This window comes from Triplophysa rosa, linkage group LG1, assembly GCF_024868665.1.
Source record: "Triplophysa rosa linkage group LG1, Trosa_1v2, whole genome shotgun sequence".
Taxonomy (NCBI): domain Eukaryota; kingdom Metazoa; phylum Chordata; class Actinopteri; order Cypriniformes; family Nemacheilidae; genus Triplophysa; species Triplophysa rosa.
The window spans coordinates 23,429,938-23,444,223 of NC_079890.1; the positions used below are offsets into that span (position 1 = coordinate 23,429,938).

The 14,286-nt window shown below is 39.4% G+C and overlaps 1 protein-coding gene across 15 annotated transcripts in view; it reads right to left on the reverse strand.

Moving 5' to 3' along the window:
* Positions 1–14,286, reverse strand: part of scrib (scribble planar cell polarity protein) — a 93,299-nt gene that overhangs the window by 12,162 nt on the left and 66,851 nt on the right. For 12 of the 15 annotated variants that reach the window (XM_057343676.1, XM_057343757.1, XM_057343636.1 and 9 more), the window contains 11 exons: positions 13,925–14,170; positions 12,687–12,797; positions 12,380–12,556; positions 12,166–12,282; positions 11,781–11,969; positions 10,675–10,794; positions 10,527–10,583; positions 10,068–10,124; positions 9,726–9,806; positions 3,211–3,282; positions 399–524 (listed from right to left, as the gene is read on the reverse strand). In XM_057343676.1, coding sequence (XP_057199659.1) covers positions 399–524; positions 3,211–3,282; positions 9,726–9,806; positions 10,068–10,124; positions 10,527–10,583; positions 10,675–10,794; positions 11,781–11,969; positions 12,166–12,282; positions 12,380–12,556; positions 12,687–12,797; positions 13,925–14,170 — 1,353 coding nt within the window. The remainder of the gene's footprint in view (positions 1–398; positions 525–3,210; positions 3,283–9,725; positions 9,807–10,067; positions 10,125–10,526; positions 10,584–10,674; positions 10,795–11,780; positions 11,970–12,165; positions 12,283–12,379; positions 12,557–12,686; positions 12,798–13,924; positions 14,171–14,286) is intronic. The other 3 variants (XM_057343657.1, XM_057343647.1, XM_057343746.1) reach the window with 1 other exon arrangement.

The following is a 14,286-nucleotide window of genomic DNA, read 5'->3' on the forward strand; positions in this document are numbered from 1 at the left end:
GGTGGATGGCTGGGGAAACTGACTTTGGGTGATATTTCGGTTTACGCTGGTATCCTGAGATGTTAGCGTAAACCTCGCTGTACAAACGATGTGGTTTGTGAGATTTGAAAAGAAAAAAATTCAAGAGAGATCTTGATAGAAAACAGGCACAATGTTACTTGCAATGAGAAGACTAAAATGTTTCCGAGTTGGTAAGTCTTTGGTTATCTTAGCAACCCATTTCTCTGTCCTGGATAGTAGTGTGACAGTTTATAAGGCTTCACGGGAAGAACAAAAATCACACCTTGTCGTATATACATGAATACGAACAAAAACGCAACAGTCGCAGAAAGCTCTGCTGGTCTTTAGACAATAGTAACTGAGGATGAAAGGGTTCAGACAGTGGTGATGGATCTTACAGTGGTCTGAGAGTTGATGGGAGAGAGGCCATGCTGGAAAGGATTGGGACTGCTGTGGCCATCCTGACTGACTGGAGACGCAGGGGGTCGAACCCGAGACAGAGGCTGGATGGCACCTGGTTTAGTCTAGAAAGAAAAGAACATTGCTGATTATCATACTTTAATTATAACCAAGCATCTGGGAAATAGAATAGGAAGGTACCTGCTAAAAGATTTACAGTACCATTTACAGAAGCATTTGACTGTATTTAAAGGGATAGTTCACCCAAAAAAGAAAATTCTGTCATCTTTTCTTGTCATAAACAACATGACTTTCTTCTGCAGGACACAAAAGATATGAAGAACGAACAATGGCGGTACCCAATCACTTCTATTACATGGACACAAAACCAATGCAAGTCAATGGATACAGCTGTTGTTCAGTTACCATCATTCTTTAAAATATAGTGTTTCTGCAGAAGAAAGAAAGTCACACAGGTTTGAAATGACAAGAGGGCGAGTAAATAATGACAGATTTTACATTTTTGGGTCAACTATCCCTTTTACATGTGGCGTTTACACAATACTGGCTGAAAAAGTACTCTCTGCTCCAATTCAGTCTAGTTTAAAGGCAGACGTCTGCACTACAGGACACTCACTGATGAATTATCTTTGGTGTTTCCATTTGAGGGCAAATGAATGCTTGACTGGAACACAAAACAACGAAAAAGATGTAAAAATCAGTGAAAGACTTTTAGTGGTCAAGAAACATCATACTCTGCTAATGTCTGAAACAATGTACCTCAGACAAAAGCACTTGGTGTTAAAGCCATGGTTTATTAAAGGCGGGGTAACCGAAAACAACCTTGTAGCCAATCAGCAGTAAGGTGCACAGGACGGACATTAGCCGAGCGGAGCGCTGACGAAAGCGAAAGATGGGGGTAGGGGTGTGTTTGTTTTGGTGATTTGAACATCAACAACAGCTAAGAGAAATCGGACACCCCGCCTTTAAGTCTCTTAAACCCCATCAACCTGTTCTGGTAAACTTATGTCTGATTCACATCTTCATAAAACCTTTCCTTGGAAAATAAAAATTAAAAGAATAAAAGGAACAGTTTACCCGCAAATGAACATTCTCTCATCAAGGTCTGTACAGACATTGTATAGAGAATTCAGGACTTTTCAAACACATTTTTTATTTTCAAGGACTACAACTAGAGATCTCATTTTCACAGAAATTCTAAGTTAATCTTTAAATTCTAAAAAGGTCACAGATAAACAAAATATACCAATAAAACAAAACTGTAAAAATAAAGTGTAGTACATGAAGTATGCAATGACTGTGGCAGCTAAGGTAGGGTTAGAGACTTTTAGACTTGAAATGGAGTCTCACACCACTTTAACTGCTACCGAAATTCTGTCATAATGAAGTATTATTGGTTATTTTTATGTTCCTATATGATAAGATACATCATTTGTTTGTTTACATTAACATCAGCATTTTAATTATTTAAAGAACAAGCATATATGCGAGATTAGTGGTTCTCAAACTTTTCAGATCAAGTATCACATTTAATAAAATGAGAGATTCTAAATACACATACTCACTGCCATAGAAATCACATGCATTCCACAATAAAATGATCAAAGTACAGCTATCGAGCTTTACTTGCCCCACAATTCAAAACATTTCTTCGCCCATTTCTAACGTATTAATGTCAAAGCATTAGCTTTTTATTTACAAGCTGTTTTTAAACTAAAGGATATTTTCACTATTTTTCAAGGGTTTTCCAGGACAAGGGGGTCCAGCACCTTTAAGGTGACCAAAACTTAAAGGAGTCACATTGCACGGCTAAAACGAATATTATTGTTTGTTTTAGATGTAATGCAATGTGTATACACCATTTAAAGTTTAAAAAACGTTGTATTTTCTACATACCGTGCATGTTTGTATCTCCTCTTTTCCCCGCCTCTCTGAAACACGCTGATTTTTTACAAAGCTCATCGCTCTGAAAAGCGAGGTGTGCTATGATTGGCCAGTTCACCAGTGCGTAGTGATTGGTCAAATACTGTAAGCATTTCACGGAAATGTAACGCCTCTTACCATATTCGGAACATCAGGTTCCAAAGCAATTGTACTGACAGACGATACAATGAGATTTACAATTACACCCACCTTAACTACGCGTAGATTTGGGCTGTCTTAGTCAAAACATGTAACGATGCTACATAGATTCGCCGGGGTGTGGTTACACGTTTCACGTTACACGGTTAGGCGTTTCAGGCAAGTCTGGGTGAGCATTCACTTTTAGATAGAATGCATCTTTTGTTCCGACACTTTCATTTGTGCAATTCTACGTGTCTAATACGTGCATGGGCAACTTATAACACACCAAAAACACAGAAAAACACATACTTCTGCCATATGACCCCTTTAAAAACTCAAAGAGACCTGTGAAAACCAACAAGATTTGAAGTTTTTGCCATGTCTGCAAAAATCGCTCGGCTCAGCCTTCTAACATTTCAATTTCTCTACAAAAGCTACTTTTCTATCAAACTTTCTTTCAGCTTTCTCTCCAGCTACAGAAGACATTTTTTACACTCGGAAGTCATTTGGATTACTGTAATTATGGATGTACTTGCTTTGCCAATTTTGAATCTCATATACAGTATAATTAGAAACATTAAACATTTTAATATAAAATGATTTTTGTTCAACTGAAGAAACGGTCATAAACATCTGGGATGGCATGAAGGTGAGAAAGTTATTCGAGCATTTTCAGTTTTGGGTGAACTATTCCTTTAATGACTGAAAGTTTGAAACTGAACTGACCTGTGAGTTGTATGGCGAATGTGCTATATCACGGACAGGACTGTCAATCCGGAGGGGCTCAGAGGGGGAAGCCTGAAGCACAGGATTAAAAACATCATCACAACATGTAACAAGTCAAGCAAGTAAAGATAAAAAATTGCTCAAAATCTATACAGTACATCCCAAAGCAAGATGAGGCATGCCATCTCCAAAAAGCAAGATTTGCTAAATTAAAGGTTCAACCAAGTATTGAATACTACATATTAATCACGTGAACTTAAATGGTAGAGGTTCATCTTGATTTGAGATTTGCATTAATATTAAACATTAACATGTAACTGAAGCCAGTTTTAATAGGCTTACACATTGTTCTTCCAACATGCTTGATAACAAATGCATCACAGATCATAAAAAATCATACCCAGAACATTATGTCATGCTATAGGACAAACATTTTTAACTTGTTGTACGTTCCTCTAAATGGTAACACCTGTTGAGTTCACATTCAAAGCATTCTCAGGTCCCGGGAATGTTCGAATGACTATAGACCACAGGGTTATGCATACTACAAAACATGCCCTTTATAGTGTTCCACTTTTTTCTAAATATAGTACATTTAGCAAATACCTCTTATTATATTTATCTATATACAAATCTGAAAATAATAGCACTTTTTATAAGCAGGAGACACTTTCAAATATCTCAGTCAATCGAATACAGCTGTCCCCTCATAGATCTCTGAAAGACATTTGCAACTGAGGTGGTATGTTAACTCGAAATATCTACTAACAACACACCATGCTTGCCCCGAAAACACACTCAGCTGAAAAACACTCTCCAAGGCTGCTTGCCTTGCTGTACAACCAGGGCTGCAGCTGCCCAAGCCTGCCATAACCCACAGGTGGCCCTGATAAAATACGCTCCTCGGAAGGCCGGCCTTTGCTCTTGCGATTAGCCACAAGGAAGGGATTTTCACTAAAGCAGATCGGCTGGGAGTCCACAAGACATTCTTCATCCTCTGTAGCTTCTTGTGGGACCCCTAGAGTTGGGAAGGGGTCCTGTGCGGGAGCTCGGGGGTGTTTGGATACCGCTGAACTTGCGGCTGGGCATTCTGAAGACGGAGGGGGGACAACAGGTTCTACATGGTACATAGAAGCATGAACCTTCTCAAAACCCAGGGGGTCTACAGGGCCAGCTGACATGGCAGCCTCCATTGGGATGAATGTAGCAAAGGAGGAAGAAAACTGAGGAATGAGAAAGAATGTGAGTGAGACAAAAGGCAGAAATAAAGTAAGGAGAGACAAAAACTAAAGACACACAAAAAGAGCAAGAAAATGAGACACTAAGGTGGAAAACAGATCAAGAAAATAAGAGAAGCAGTAAGGAAACAAGCAAATGGGTTGAGTTGAGTCATATCTATGTGAAATTCACAAGCTACTACCAGTTACTCAGATTCAGATGAGTGAGGTGCTAAATATAGCTATCCCATCATCCTGAGAAATCTCACGATATACTAACTGATTCTAAAGAACATGCCTCACTAACTTTATGATGGGATTCTATATTCATTCTATCACATTAAAAGGATAGTTGACTCAAAAATGTCAAATTTATGCACTTTCATTACTTTCTGTACTGGAGAACACAAAAGAAGATATTTTGAAGAACACTGGTCCAAACAACTTGGCCCCCATTGACTTCCATCGTATGGACACAAAATACCCTGCATTGTGTACCACATAAGAACCATATATAGGTGAGGGCAAATAAATGATGCCAAACTTTTATTTTTGGGTGAAGTATCCCTTTAACTACAACACAAACCCTGACAGTCTCAAATCTAAAACAATCCAGGTCATAATAAACAGCACCTGCCAGTATATTTTAATGTTGTATTTTAATAGACATTTGTTATACCACGCAGAAAGCATTCAAACAATTATATAGCTTCGTCATCTGTAGAGCAAATACCTATAAAGTATTATACACTAAGTAGTATGAACAGTTAACAGAACAATTAGTTATAAAATGTTTAAATGTGTGACTATCACCAGCACACAATAAGTAAGGAATAATTGACGACGGGCCGTTCAATTATCGAAAGTTAATGCACACCCCGAGGTGGTAATGCGGTCACGACGCGAAGCGGAGTGGCCGTTACACCTCGGGAGTGCATTAACTTTCGATAATTGAACGGACCGGAGTCAATTATTCCGCTTATACCACGGTCACAACACCACAAGACGTTGTTCTGATATCACAAGACGTTGTTACGATGTTTTATCTCAAGACATTTGTATGGTATTTGTCCCGGAATGCTCTTTCTGGTAGGACTAATTTCTTACGCATCTCATCTGAAGGCGTTGCTTGAGCCTGCATGCAGTTTTCCGAGATTGAGAGGAAGACAGACAGTGCACATGCACACGCGTTTGCTTCACTGAGAGTGAAAAGACAAGTATTTACAGTATATTTGATTTGTTTTCGTCGTATTTAACACCCCTGTCGTATAAGAAGAGTATTAAGAGAAAAAAGTGACATGGAGCTCTCTGCGCCAGCTGCGGTTCTCGCAGTGGCATAGAAAGCTTCCTGCGTGTTTTAAGTCCCGTTTACCCATTCCACAGACGAATTTAACATGTTGTTGTTGTTGTTATTTTTGTGCTTCGTGTTTTATCTTTAACCCGCTGATTGTGTCATGTAGTTTGCCGTTACCTTTGATACATGCTTTAGTTTTTCGTCTGAACAGTCCTGTACAGTGCTCACGCCATTGTTGTTCAAATGTTCATGCTGTCCATAAATATTAATAGTTATTTCTTCTCAGACAATGGAATTTGCCTGTCACTGTGTCTGTTGTTAAATACATATTCACTGGTGGACAGTAGGCTAAACTTGGCGAAGTGATATGGAACTGTAATGCGGTCAGCAGACCTGGAACACCTTCATAGGTGTGCGTTTAACTGAAAAATAATGCACACCCGTCGAACGTTCGTCAGCCAATCAGAATGAAGCATTCAACAGCCCCGTGGTATAACAGAACAATAAAGGGTACTATAAGGAGACAGGCTGTGATCTGATGCTTAAAGGTATAGTTCATCCAAAAATCAAACATTTGTCAGCATTAATTCACCGTCGTGTCATTCCAAACCTGTATGACTGACTTTGTTCTGTGGAAAACAAAAGAAGACATTTTGAGAAATATCTTGGTGAATTTGTGTCCATACAATAGAAGTCAATTGGGTCCAAATCTCGTTTGGTTACCAACATTCTTCAAAATATCTTATTTTGTGTTCTGCAGAAGAAAGCCATACAGGTATGGAATGACATGGTGAGTAAATGATGAAAGAATTTTCATTTTTGGGGGAAAGATCTCTTCAAGATGTAGCGGTCTTGTACAGCTAAGGGTCTCTTACTGATAGGCCGCACTTAAAAGGTCTTGTGCAGATAAAAGATACTGTTCTACAAACCAGTCTCTATAAATAGTTCTGGCTGATGGAACTAAACCGTTCTTCATACACCACAAATAACGTGTGGCTGAAAGCCTTGTGCTAGTGTGTCCCTGTCTAAGGGCAGTCAAGCCTCTTTCATTCCTCACTTGACTTTGCTAACAGCTGCTATTGCTATGTAGGTTAGACATTCCCAGAAAAGACACGCAGGCTAGAAATGCTTACAAAGGAACAAGGAATATCTCAAGGCTAGTAACGCAAATAGCACGTCTGAAAATGCACAAAGCAAATATTCCATTGCTATATTATATTACCTAGCACCACTAACAGCATTGAGTACATCATATTATTACATAATAATAGGAACCGGCAGTTAGCCAAACAATATTATTAAAAAGTTTTTCCATAATGTGATCTTTTATTTGCTTTGTTTCATTTGCATTGCATACAATACACACGGTTAGCTCTTTCTGAGTTTGGATTTTGATCAAATGTAAATAATTGCCATTAAAATTTTGCCTTTTCACAGACTTGCTCTGAATGTTTGTAAATCTTCTCTTTCCTTCAAATATTTGTCATTACCAATGTGAACAAATAATACGTTAACAAGTACCGTGAGATTAAAATTCTGACACTGAAATATCTATTCGGCATTGTACAATTCGTAAAAGACATTATTACTGACTTAACATAAAAATTGGTGATGCTATCAATATTTCTTCAGCAATCGAACCCTCAATGAGCAGCAGTTTTACACACAAACAAAACACACAGATGGAAAAGGAAAAGTAGTGAAAGAAGGACAGAGTAAAAGAAAGGACAAAGTACTAGCACTCACAGTAAAGTGACGGCAGCTCTGCTGATTTCCAAGCGGCCGGACTCTAGACAGCTTCACTTTCAAGATACCGAGTGAGATCTACTACAAGTCCCAAATCCTTAATGGACACACCCACTGAATAGCTTGCCCAATCAGCTCACAGCCTTACATTTAAAACAACTGAATGAACTGCAGTCAGCTGTCAGACAGCACCCACCCCCCAACGCAACTTCAAGCACCAGTAAATATAATCTGTATTTTGTCAGTGGTACGATAGGAATTCATGCCGGTGTTGCTGCACATTTAGGCAAGCAGCTGGACTGCTTCACTTTCATAAGTATAAGTAAAAGAAGCACTGCTGGAAAAAGTAGAGCATGACCTGATTATGTTTCAGAAAACCAATACTAATAAACCCTTACCATTTAAAAACACATTTATAAAGTTATGAGGAGACTCATGTGGAATCTGCACCCTGCAGATTTCAAACGCCAAATCATTTACAATGTTCTACACATCCACTATCAGAGGTGGGTAGTAACGCGCTACATTTACTTCGTTACATTTACTTGAGTAACATTTTGGAAAAAATGTACTTTTTAAGTAAAATTAAAAGTGTGTACTTTTACTCTTACTTGAGTAAATTTCTAATAGAAAATCTGTACTTTTACTTCGTTACATAACTTACATTGCGTGACGTTCCTTCGTTCCTTCATTTTAAAATAAGCTTTTTAAAACGCGTTGTTTATTTCAAGGTTGTCGTCTCTTTTTACGGGCATTCCCGAGTGATCGATTCGTTTGAGTCGATTCTTTTGAAAGCATTAATTGAACAATGGGCAAAACCATTTGAATAGGCTAATGAATCAGTTCAAATGATTTGTTCAGTTCGCAGCACGATCTGAATCATCTGAAGCAGGATTACTCACTCCTCGTAGCGCGAAACTTAAGAACACGCAGAACACAAAGAGCGTTGGATGAAGTGGATATGAATCTATATCTATACAATCAAAACTGCAAATGTGTCATATTGTTTGCCAGCAATGATAAATGCCCGCCATATGAATTGAATTGAATATGCGCGCACCCGCGCGAGCTGTTCGTCAGACACCGCAACATGCGCGTTACCTGTCAGACACAGAGACGTGGGCTTGCAGAAATATACATTTGAAGAACAGAAGGAAGAAAACTTGTTGATGGGCGTGTGGTTCACTGTTTACTGTTTGTTTACAAGTAAGAGCGTTTCACAACACACACGTGACACAACACGAGAAAACACGAGCTTTGTTCAAAAATGTGTATTTCATTTAAGAGAGCACTGCAGATGATCTAGATCATCTTAGGAAATGCTCTGAGTTTAGTTAATGCTTTAGTTTGACATGGTCTATTATTCTAAATAAGTTGTGTAAACTACATTGACATCAGGACTAGATGAAATTTACAGAAATGCTCGTCTCTTCTGTGTTTGTCTATTCTTTAGTCTCTCTAGTATATTGCAAATATATCTGCTTATGATAATTAAAAATATTGATTAAAATGTCATATTAAAATATTGGCGTTAATATTAATTTTATGTAGTAGGCCTATATAATCAGATACAAAGTAACTAGCTACTTGAGTAGTTTTTTCATTGCATACTTTTTTACTTTTACTCAAGTAAATTTTAAAATAGTGACTTTTACTTTTACTTGAGTAACAATTTCTCTAGTTACTTGTACTTTTACTTGAGTAAAGATTTTGGCTACTCTACCCACCTCTGTCCACTATCCTTCACAAGTTGTTTATTATTATGACAAATATTTCGGCTTATTTATGCTTTTACCATATTTAGATTTATTCTCACATTCTGTCACAGATTTTCCCCCAAAAAGTCTGCTATTCCAGTCACTTGCAATGACAGGATCAATGACTCCATAACCAAGTGAAACAGAACTTGGTCAAGACAAGATTTTGTCTTTTTGACTAAAACAGTATGTGGCCTTAATCAAGTAGATGATTTTGAGAAGAGGCAATTTCCTTCAGTTTCACATGAAACAGCAGTTTCCAGAAGTGAATCAGATCAGTTATTGTGTGATGAACTTGTATAAAGTGGCTCTGAAATAAACTTGAAGGCCATTTCTTGACACGTATCGTACAGCAGTCATGTGGTATGTGCTATACAAAAATCTGTTAGGGATATAATGCACATTAGTTGGGTTTTAAGTCCAATACACTGCAGCTGTCTATCAAGCATCTTCATTCTTGGTGCTTTCTACTATTTGTAGATTTGACGTGCAATAACTTACTCTATTAACTTTCTGTAGACTGGTTGTAGGTAGTGCTGCCAGTGTCTTGTAGTCCAGTTTTAATGGTCCAGTGCTCAAATTCTGTAGGTAAACGGTTGGAAAGACACAATGAATAAATACATTTATTTTTCTCAACACAGCAAATGCTGCAACTTTCCTTTCAATAACAATAGCTTTCATTTTGACTTTTCAATCAAATTCAATCAAGTTCCTGTGGCAGCTTCCTCAGAGGTTTTATATGCAACTCATATCTTCTGTTTATGTTCAAGGTGATTGCTGATCCAGTGTTCTGGTCCTGGCGCCCTACTGCGGGGGAAAAATAGGGAGGGCATAAGGCCTCACCTCAGTTTCCTCCTCCAGCAAGCGAGTTGCCTCCTCGCGCTCCAAACGCATACGCTCCTTTACCAGAAGAGGGAGGGTAAGGGCGAGGGGAATGGGTGGTGGTTCAGGGTCACCAATCACACACACAATCGCATGTTTTGCCCACACAAAGATGGACACACACACATACAATGAAATCCATTGCAATAATGAGAATGAGGGTTAGGCGATGAATGAATGAGAACACAAAGACCCATGAATGTATTTGATAAAGGGGGGAATGGAATCAAATAAAACATGATGTGGTGTGTGGAATGAGAAGCATTCAGAGGGGTTTGGGGACGGAAGGGTCAACAGAAAGAAAAGGACAGATCCACATATATTAGCAAGTTATAAAGAAGATATTTGAAAATGGTTAATAGTTTTATATCAGTTTGCATTTTATAACAGATGGGCATTTAGGGGAGAAAAATCACTTACGACATTCTCCATGTCCTCCCGTTCCCACTGTGACGTCTCCCTCGCCATTTCCACCTCCTGCAGAAACAACCAGGCAGACAGGTGCTGTTTTATTCCTGAATACGTGTTTGCTGTTATTGTGCTGTGTGATAAAGACAGTGATTCTCACCTTTTGCATAATGTCAATTTCTTCAGGACTCAGGTCTCTGTCAACTGATGAGATGCTTTCCATACTGTTCTTACGCACAATACCGGCCGCAAAAGGGTTTGCAATAACACCAGGGGATGCCTGAAAACACAAAAATCATTATCATGTGATGTAATAAATATATCGTCGCTGTCGGGCAGAATCCTCGCATCTCCACAACCATTATTTTTCAGGAAATTAAAAAAACTGCATATTTTTTGGGTTATTAAACATTGTATCGTTAAAGTTGGTATTATACCTTATATTGCTATCATATACTGTTGTGTACCAACATTAACACAACATTTCCCCAAAACCATGTATAATCGGAGATACAAGGTTTATAACTTGGGAGCAGGGAGATACGAGATTACGCTGTCATTGATAAGAATGGTACGGACACAGACGTAGCTGCTGCCAGCAGTGTTCATCAAAGTCTGCGGTCGCGTTGAGCCTTTTGACAAGAGACGAGGCTTTAAGAGCTAATGAAAGCTAATGATTGTGGTTACATACATCTTCATAAACTCGATTTTAAAGGTTTAAGAACTATAAGTGATGTAATACAAAAAACGATGAGCTGACTAGGCTGTCTAATAGGTGGAAATTAGCCGAATCTGCTCGCAAACTTACCTTCGTGGCTCACGGGCTTCCTTCTGCACCGAAGCATTACAGCTATCGATTTTTAACAAAACAGGCCTACTCAAATGTATCTAACCTAACTATTTTCACTCGTTATTGTCTAAAAAACTTTCAATCAGGAGACGTAATGCCGAGAGGCTCCCGCGGAGTGAAGAAGAGGTGGAGTTACGAGACTTCTCAGACAGTTGAAGTGTCCAATGGAGTTAAGAGATTTGCTCTCAAGCTATTTTCAACACTCTAGATTGGTTAATAATTTGTAAAAATAACAGACCCACATGAAGACTGACCAATAGCATCGATTTGTGAAAAAATATGAAATTAACCAAATTTGGACATAGGAGGTTTCCCCCGACAGCGACGATATATAAAATCATTTGGACCGCTGTACTGTACACTAGAGGGAATCATGGCTCCTACTTCTAAGGGTGTTGAATAACCTAAGTACTTACCTCCATGCCAGCAGCGTTTCTTGGATCAAAGCCATCACATACAAGCACGACCAGGGAATCACCGGCAGCACGCAAGACTCTCACTGCTTCCGTGTGCGTCATTCCCAGCAGACTGTTGTTGCCAACCTCGAGAATACGCATGCCCACCAGCAGACGCCCATCTCGCGCTGCTGCTCCACTGGAGCTCACCTACAAAAAATATTTGAGAAACAGTTAAAGGACTTAAATAGTAAAAATAAGAAACTTATAATGAACAGAACAAAAGTTGCTTACAACCCAACAATGATGCTTTAAAAAAGCCAGGAGGTAATCAGACTAATATTTTAAAAATTTAATAGGAGTTTGTGTCATATACTTGAACTAAGTGTCTCCTAATGATGCATACCTTGGAAATGAAGATGCCTTCATCTGTGGGGTCAAAGGGGTTACCCGCATGGCCTTTAGCTCCGCCCCTAATGCTGATGCCCAGCTTTTCTCCAGGCTGCTTGGTAATGACAATCTCCTACACAATGACACATGGAAAGTTTTGAATTAGAGAGCATTCAGAAAAGATAATAACCTCTTATTATATTGCTCTCTAAAAACAAATTACAGCATACCTGCATGCCAGGTGGTGAGGGATCTCTGCGCACTAGCATGCGGATCTCCTGCTTGTTGGCGAGCAGGGATCTGACGGCTTCCTGGTGCGTGGCATGTCGCAGGTCAATGGAGTTTACCTCCAAGATACGATCACCTACACGCAGCCCACTCTGAGAGGCCAACCCATTAGGAATAACCTAGACAAACAAAAAAGCCACCAAAATTTATTCGAGACAAGTCTTCAAGACAATAAAACATGCAAAAAATTGGCACAGGGCTGCACAATTCAAGACATTTCCTTCTTGCTAATAAAAGAAAATAATTTACCTTTGATATGAACACTCCCGGCTCATTGACTCCAAAGGGGTGGCTGGCATGGTCGCTACCCCCCACAATACTCAAACCCAGAGGACCACCTGCTTTGACCAGGGTCACTTCCTGTTCAGGCAGGAAATTCAGAAGATGCAATCAATGTTAAAGTTGGTATGACACTAGAATTGCAATAGCTCTAACAATGAATGAACAATAAATAAACATTATGATCAGTGACTACAAAAATAACTGATTTTCATGAAATTTAAAGGAACAGTTCACCCAAAAATGAAAATTCTGTCTTCGTCAACTGAATGTTTAGCTTATCCGCCGCGCGCACACACTGCACAAAATAGATGCTGAGAAAACGACCTTTTCCAACTGAATGAAAGCTGTGCACCTTTTGTGGACAAATAAAACTAAATGGCCAAAGTCACTAAATTGTCACCGGTATGTGCGTGACTGTGTGTGATACGGGACCTGAATGGCAAGGATCGGTGGCTAATTGTGGCCGTTCATGTTAACATTATGCCAGGTCGCCACAAATAAAACAATGCATGGGAAACGGCTTCAGCGTGTTAGTTGCAGTGTTTGACGCACTATTCAACAAGCTATTGTAAACAAGCTAACGTTAACTAGCTAAGTAACGTTCTAATCGCTAACATAGCAGATTCATGGAAAATACATCAATAATCAGCCTTTTTTGCCACAACTAATTTATTAATGTATCAGCATCAACTACATTAAAGAGAATCACTTCATTTAAAGTGAATAAAATAGCCTTCTTACTGGAGTTCAACAACCACTGATGAACTGAGCCGGCCGCATACCTGTGTGTACTAGCCTAGGTGAGATGAACGGAAATCACAGAATTTTCATTTTTGGGTGAACTGTCCCTTTAGGTTGGGTTATCAAGCAAGACCATCAATAAACCTACATATGTGAAAATTCATGTTGACGTCTATTCAAATTTGATGACTTATAACTTTGTATTAGCATAAACACACATAAGGAGCGATCATTTAAATCACAGAGCGATTTCTACCCAAATCAAAGCCAAAACACAATCCTAATATATCTAACTACGCAATATTCATACCATGCACCACTTTCGCTGTTGAGCAAGGCATTGAAAATGACAAAGCTATCATAAGAATATATTTCAATAGTCCAAACCTTTAAGTAATGCATTTATTTTAGTAATGCCTCTGGTAATCCATTACACTGATAAACACATTTGGTCCTGTTCTCACCTCAATGGGGTACTCATCCTCCATGGGGCAGTTTAGATGGTTTCCGAGGGGCTCGTCTCCTCCCTCCTCTTGCTCAGGTGAGTCAGAAGGCTCGGGGGGAGGGGGGGAATGAGGCCGTGTTCGAGGGGAGGCACCCCCTGCACTGGCCTGCTCCCGATCGACCACTAGGGTGATGGTGGGGGAGGTGCCGGTAAGCAGCGCTACTGCCTGGTCATGCCTGGCCTCTGTCATGTCTACACCATTGATCTGGAGTGACAGCCAAACACCAAAGGTGAGAGAGAGTCAGAAAGAGCCGGTGTGCCCAGGATGGGCAGAGAAAGCCTCCATGCTGAGGTTGTAATGACAAATCTTACAGGCTCGTA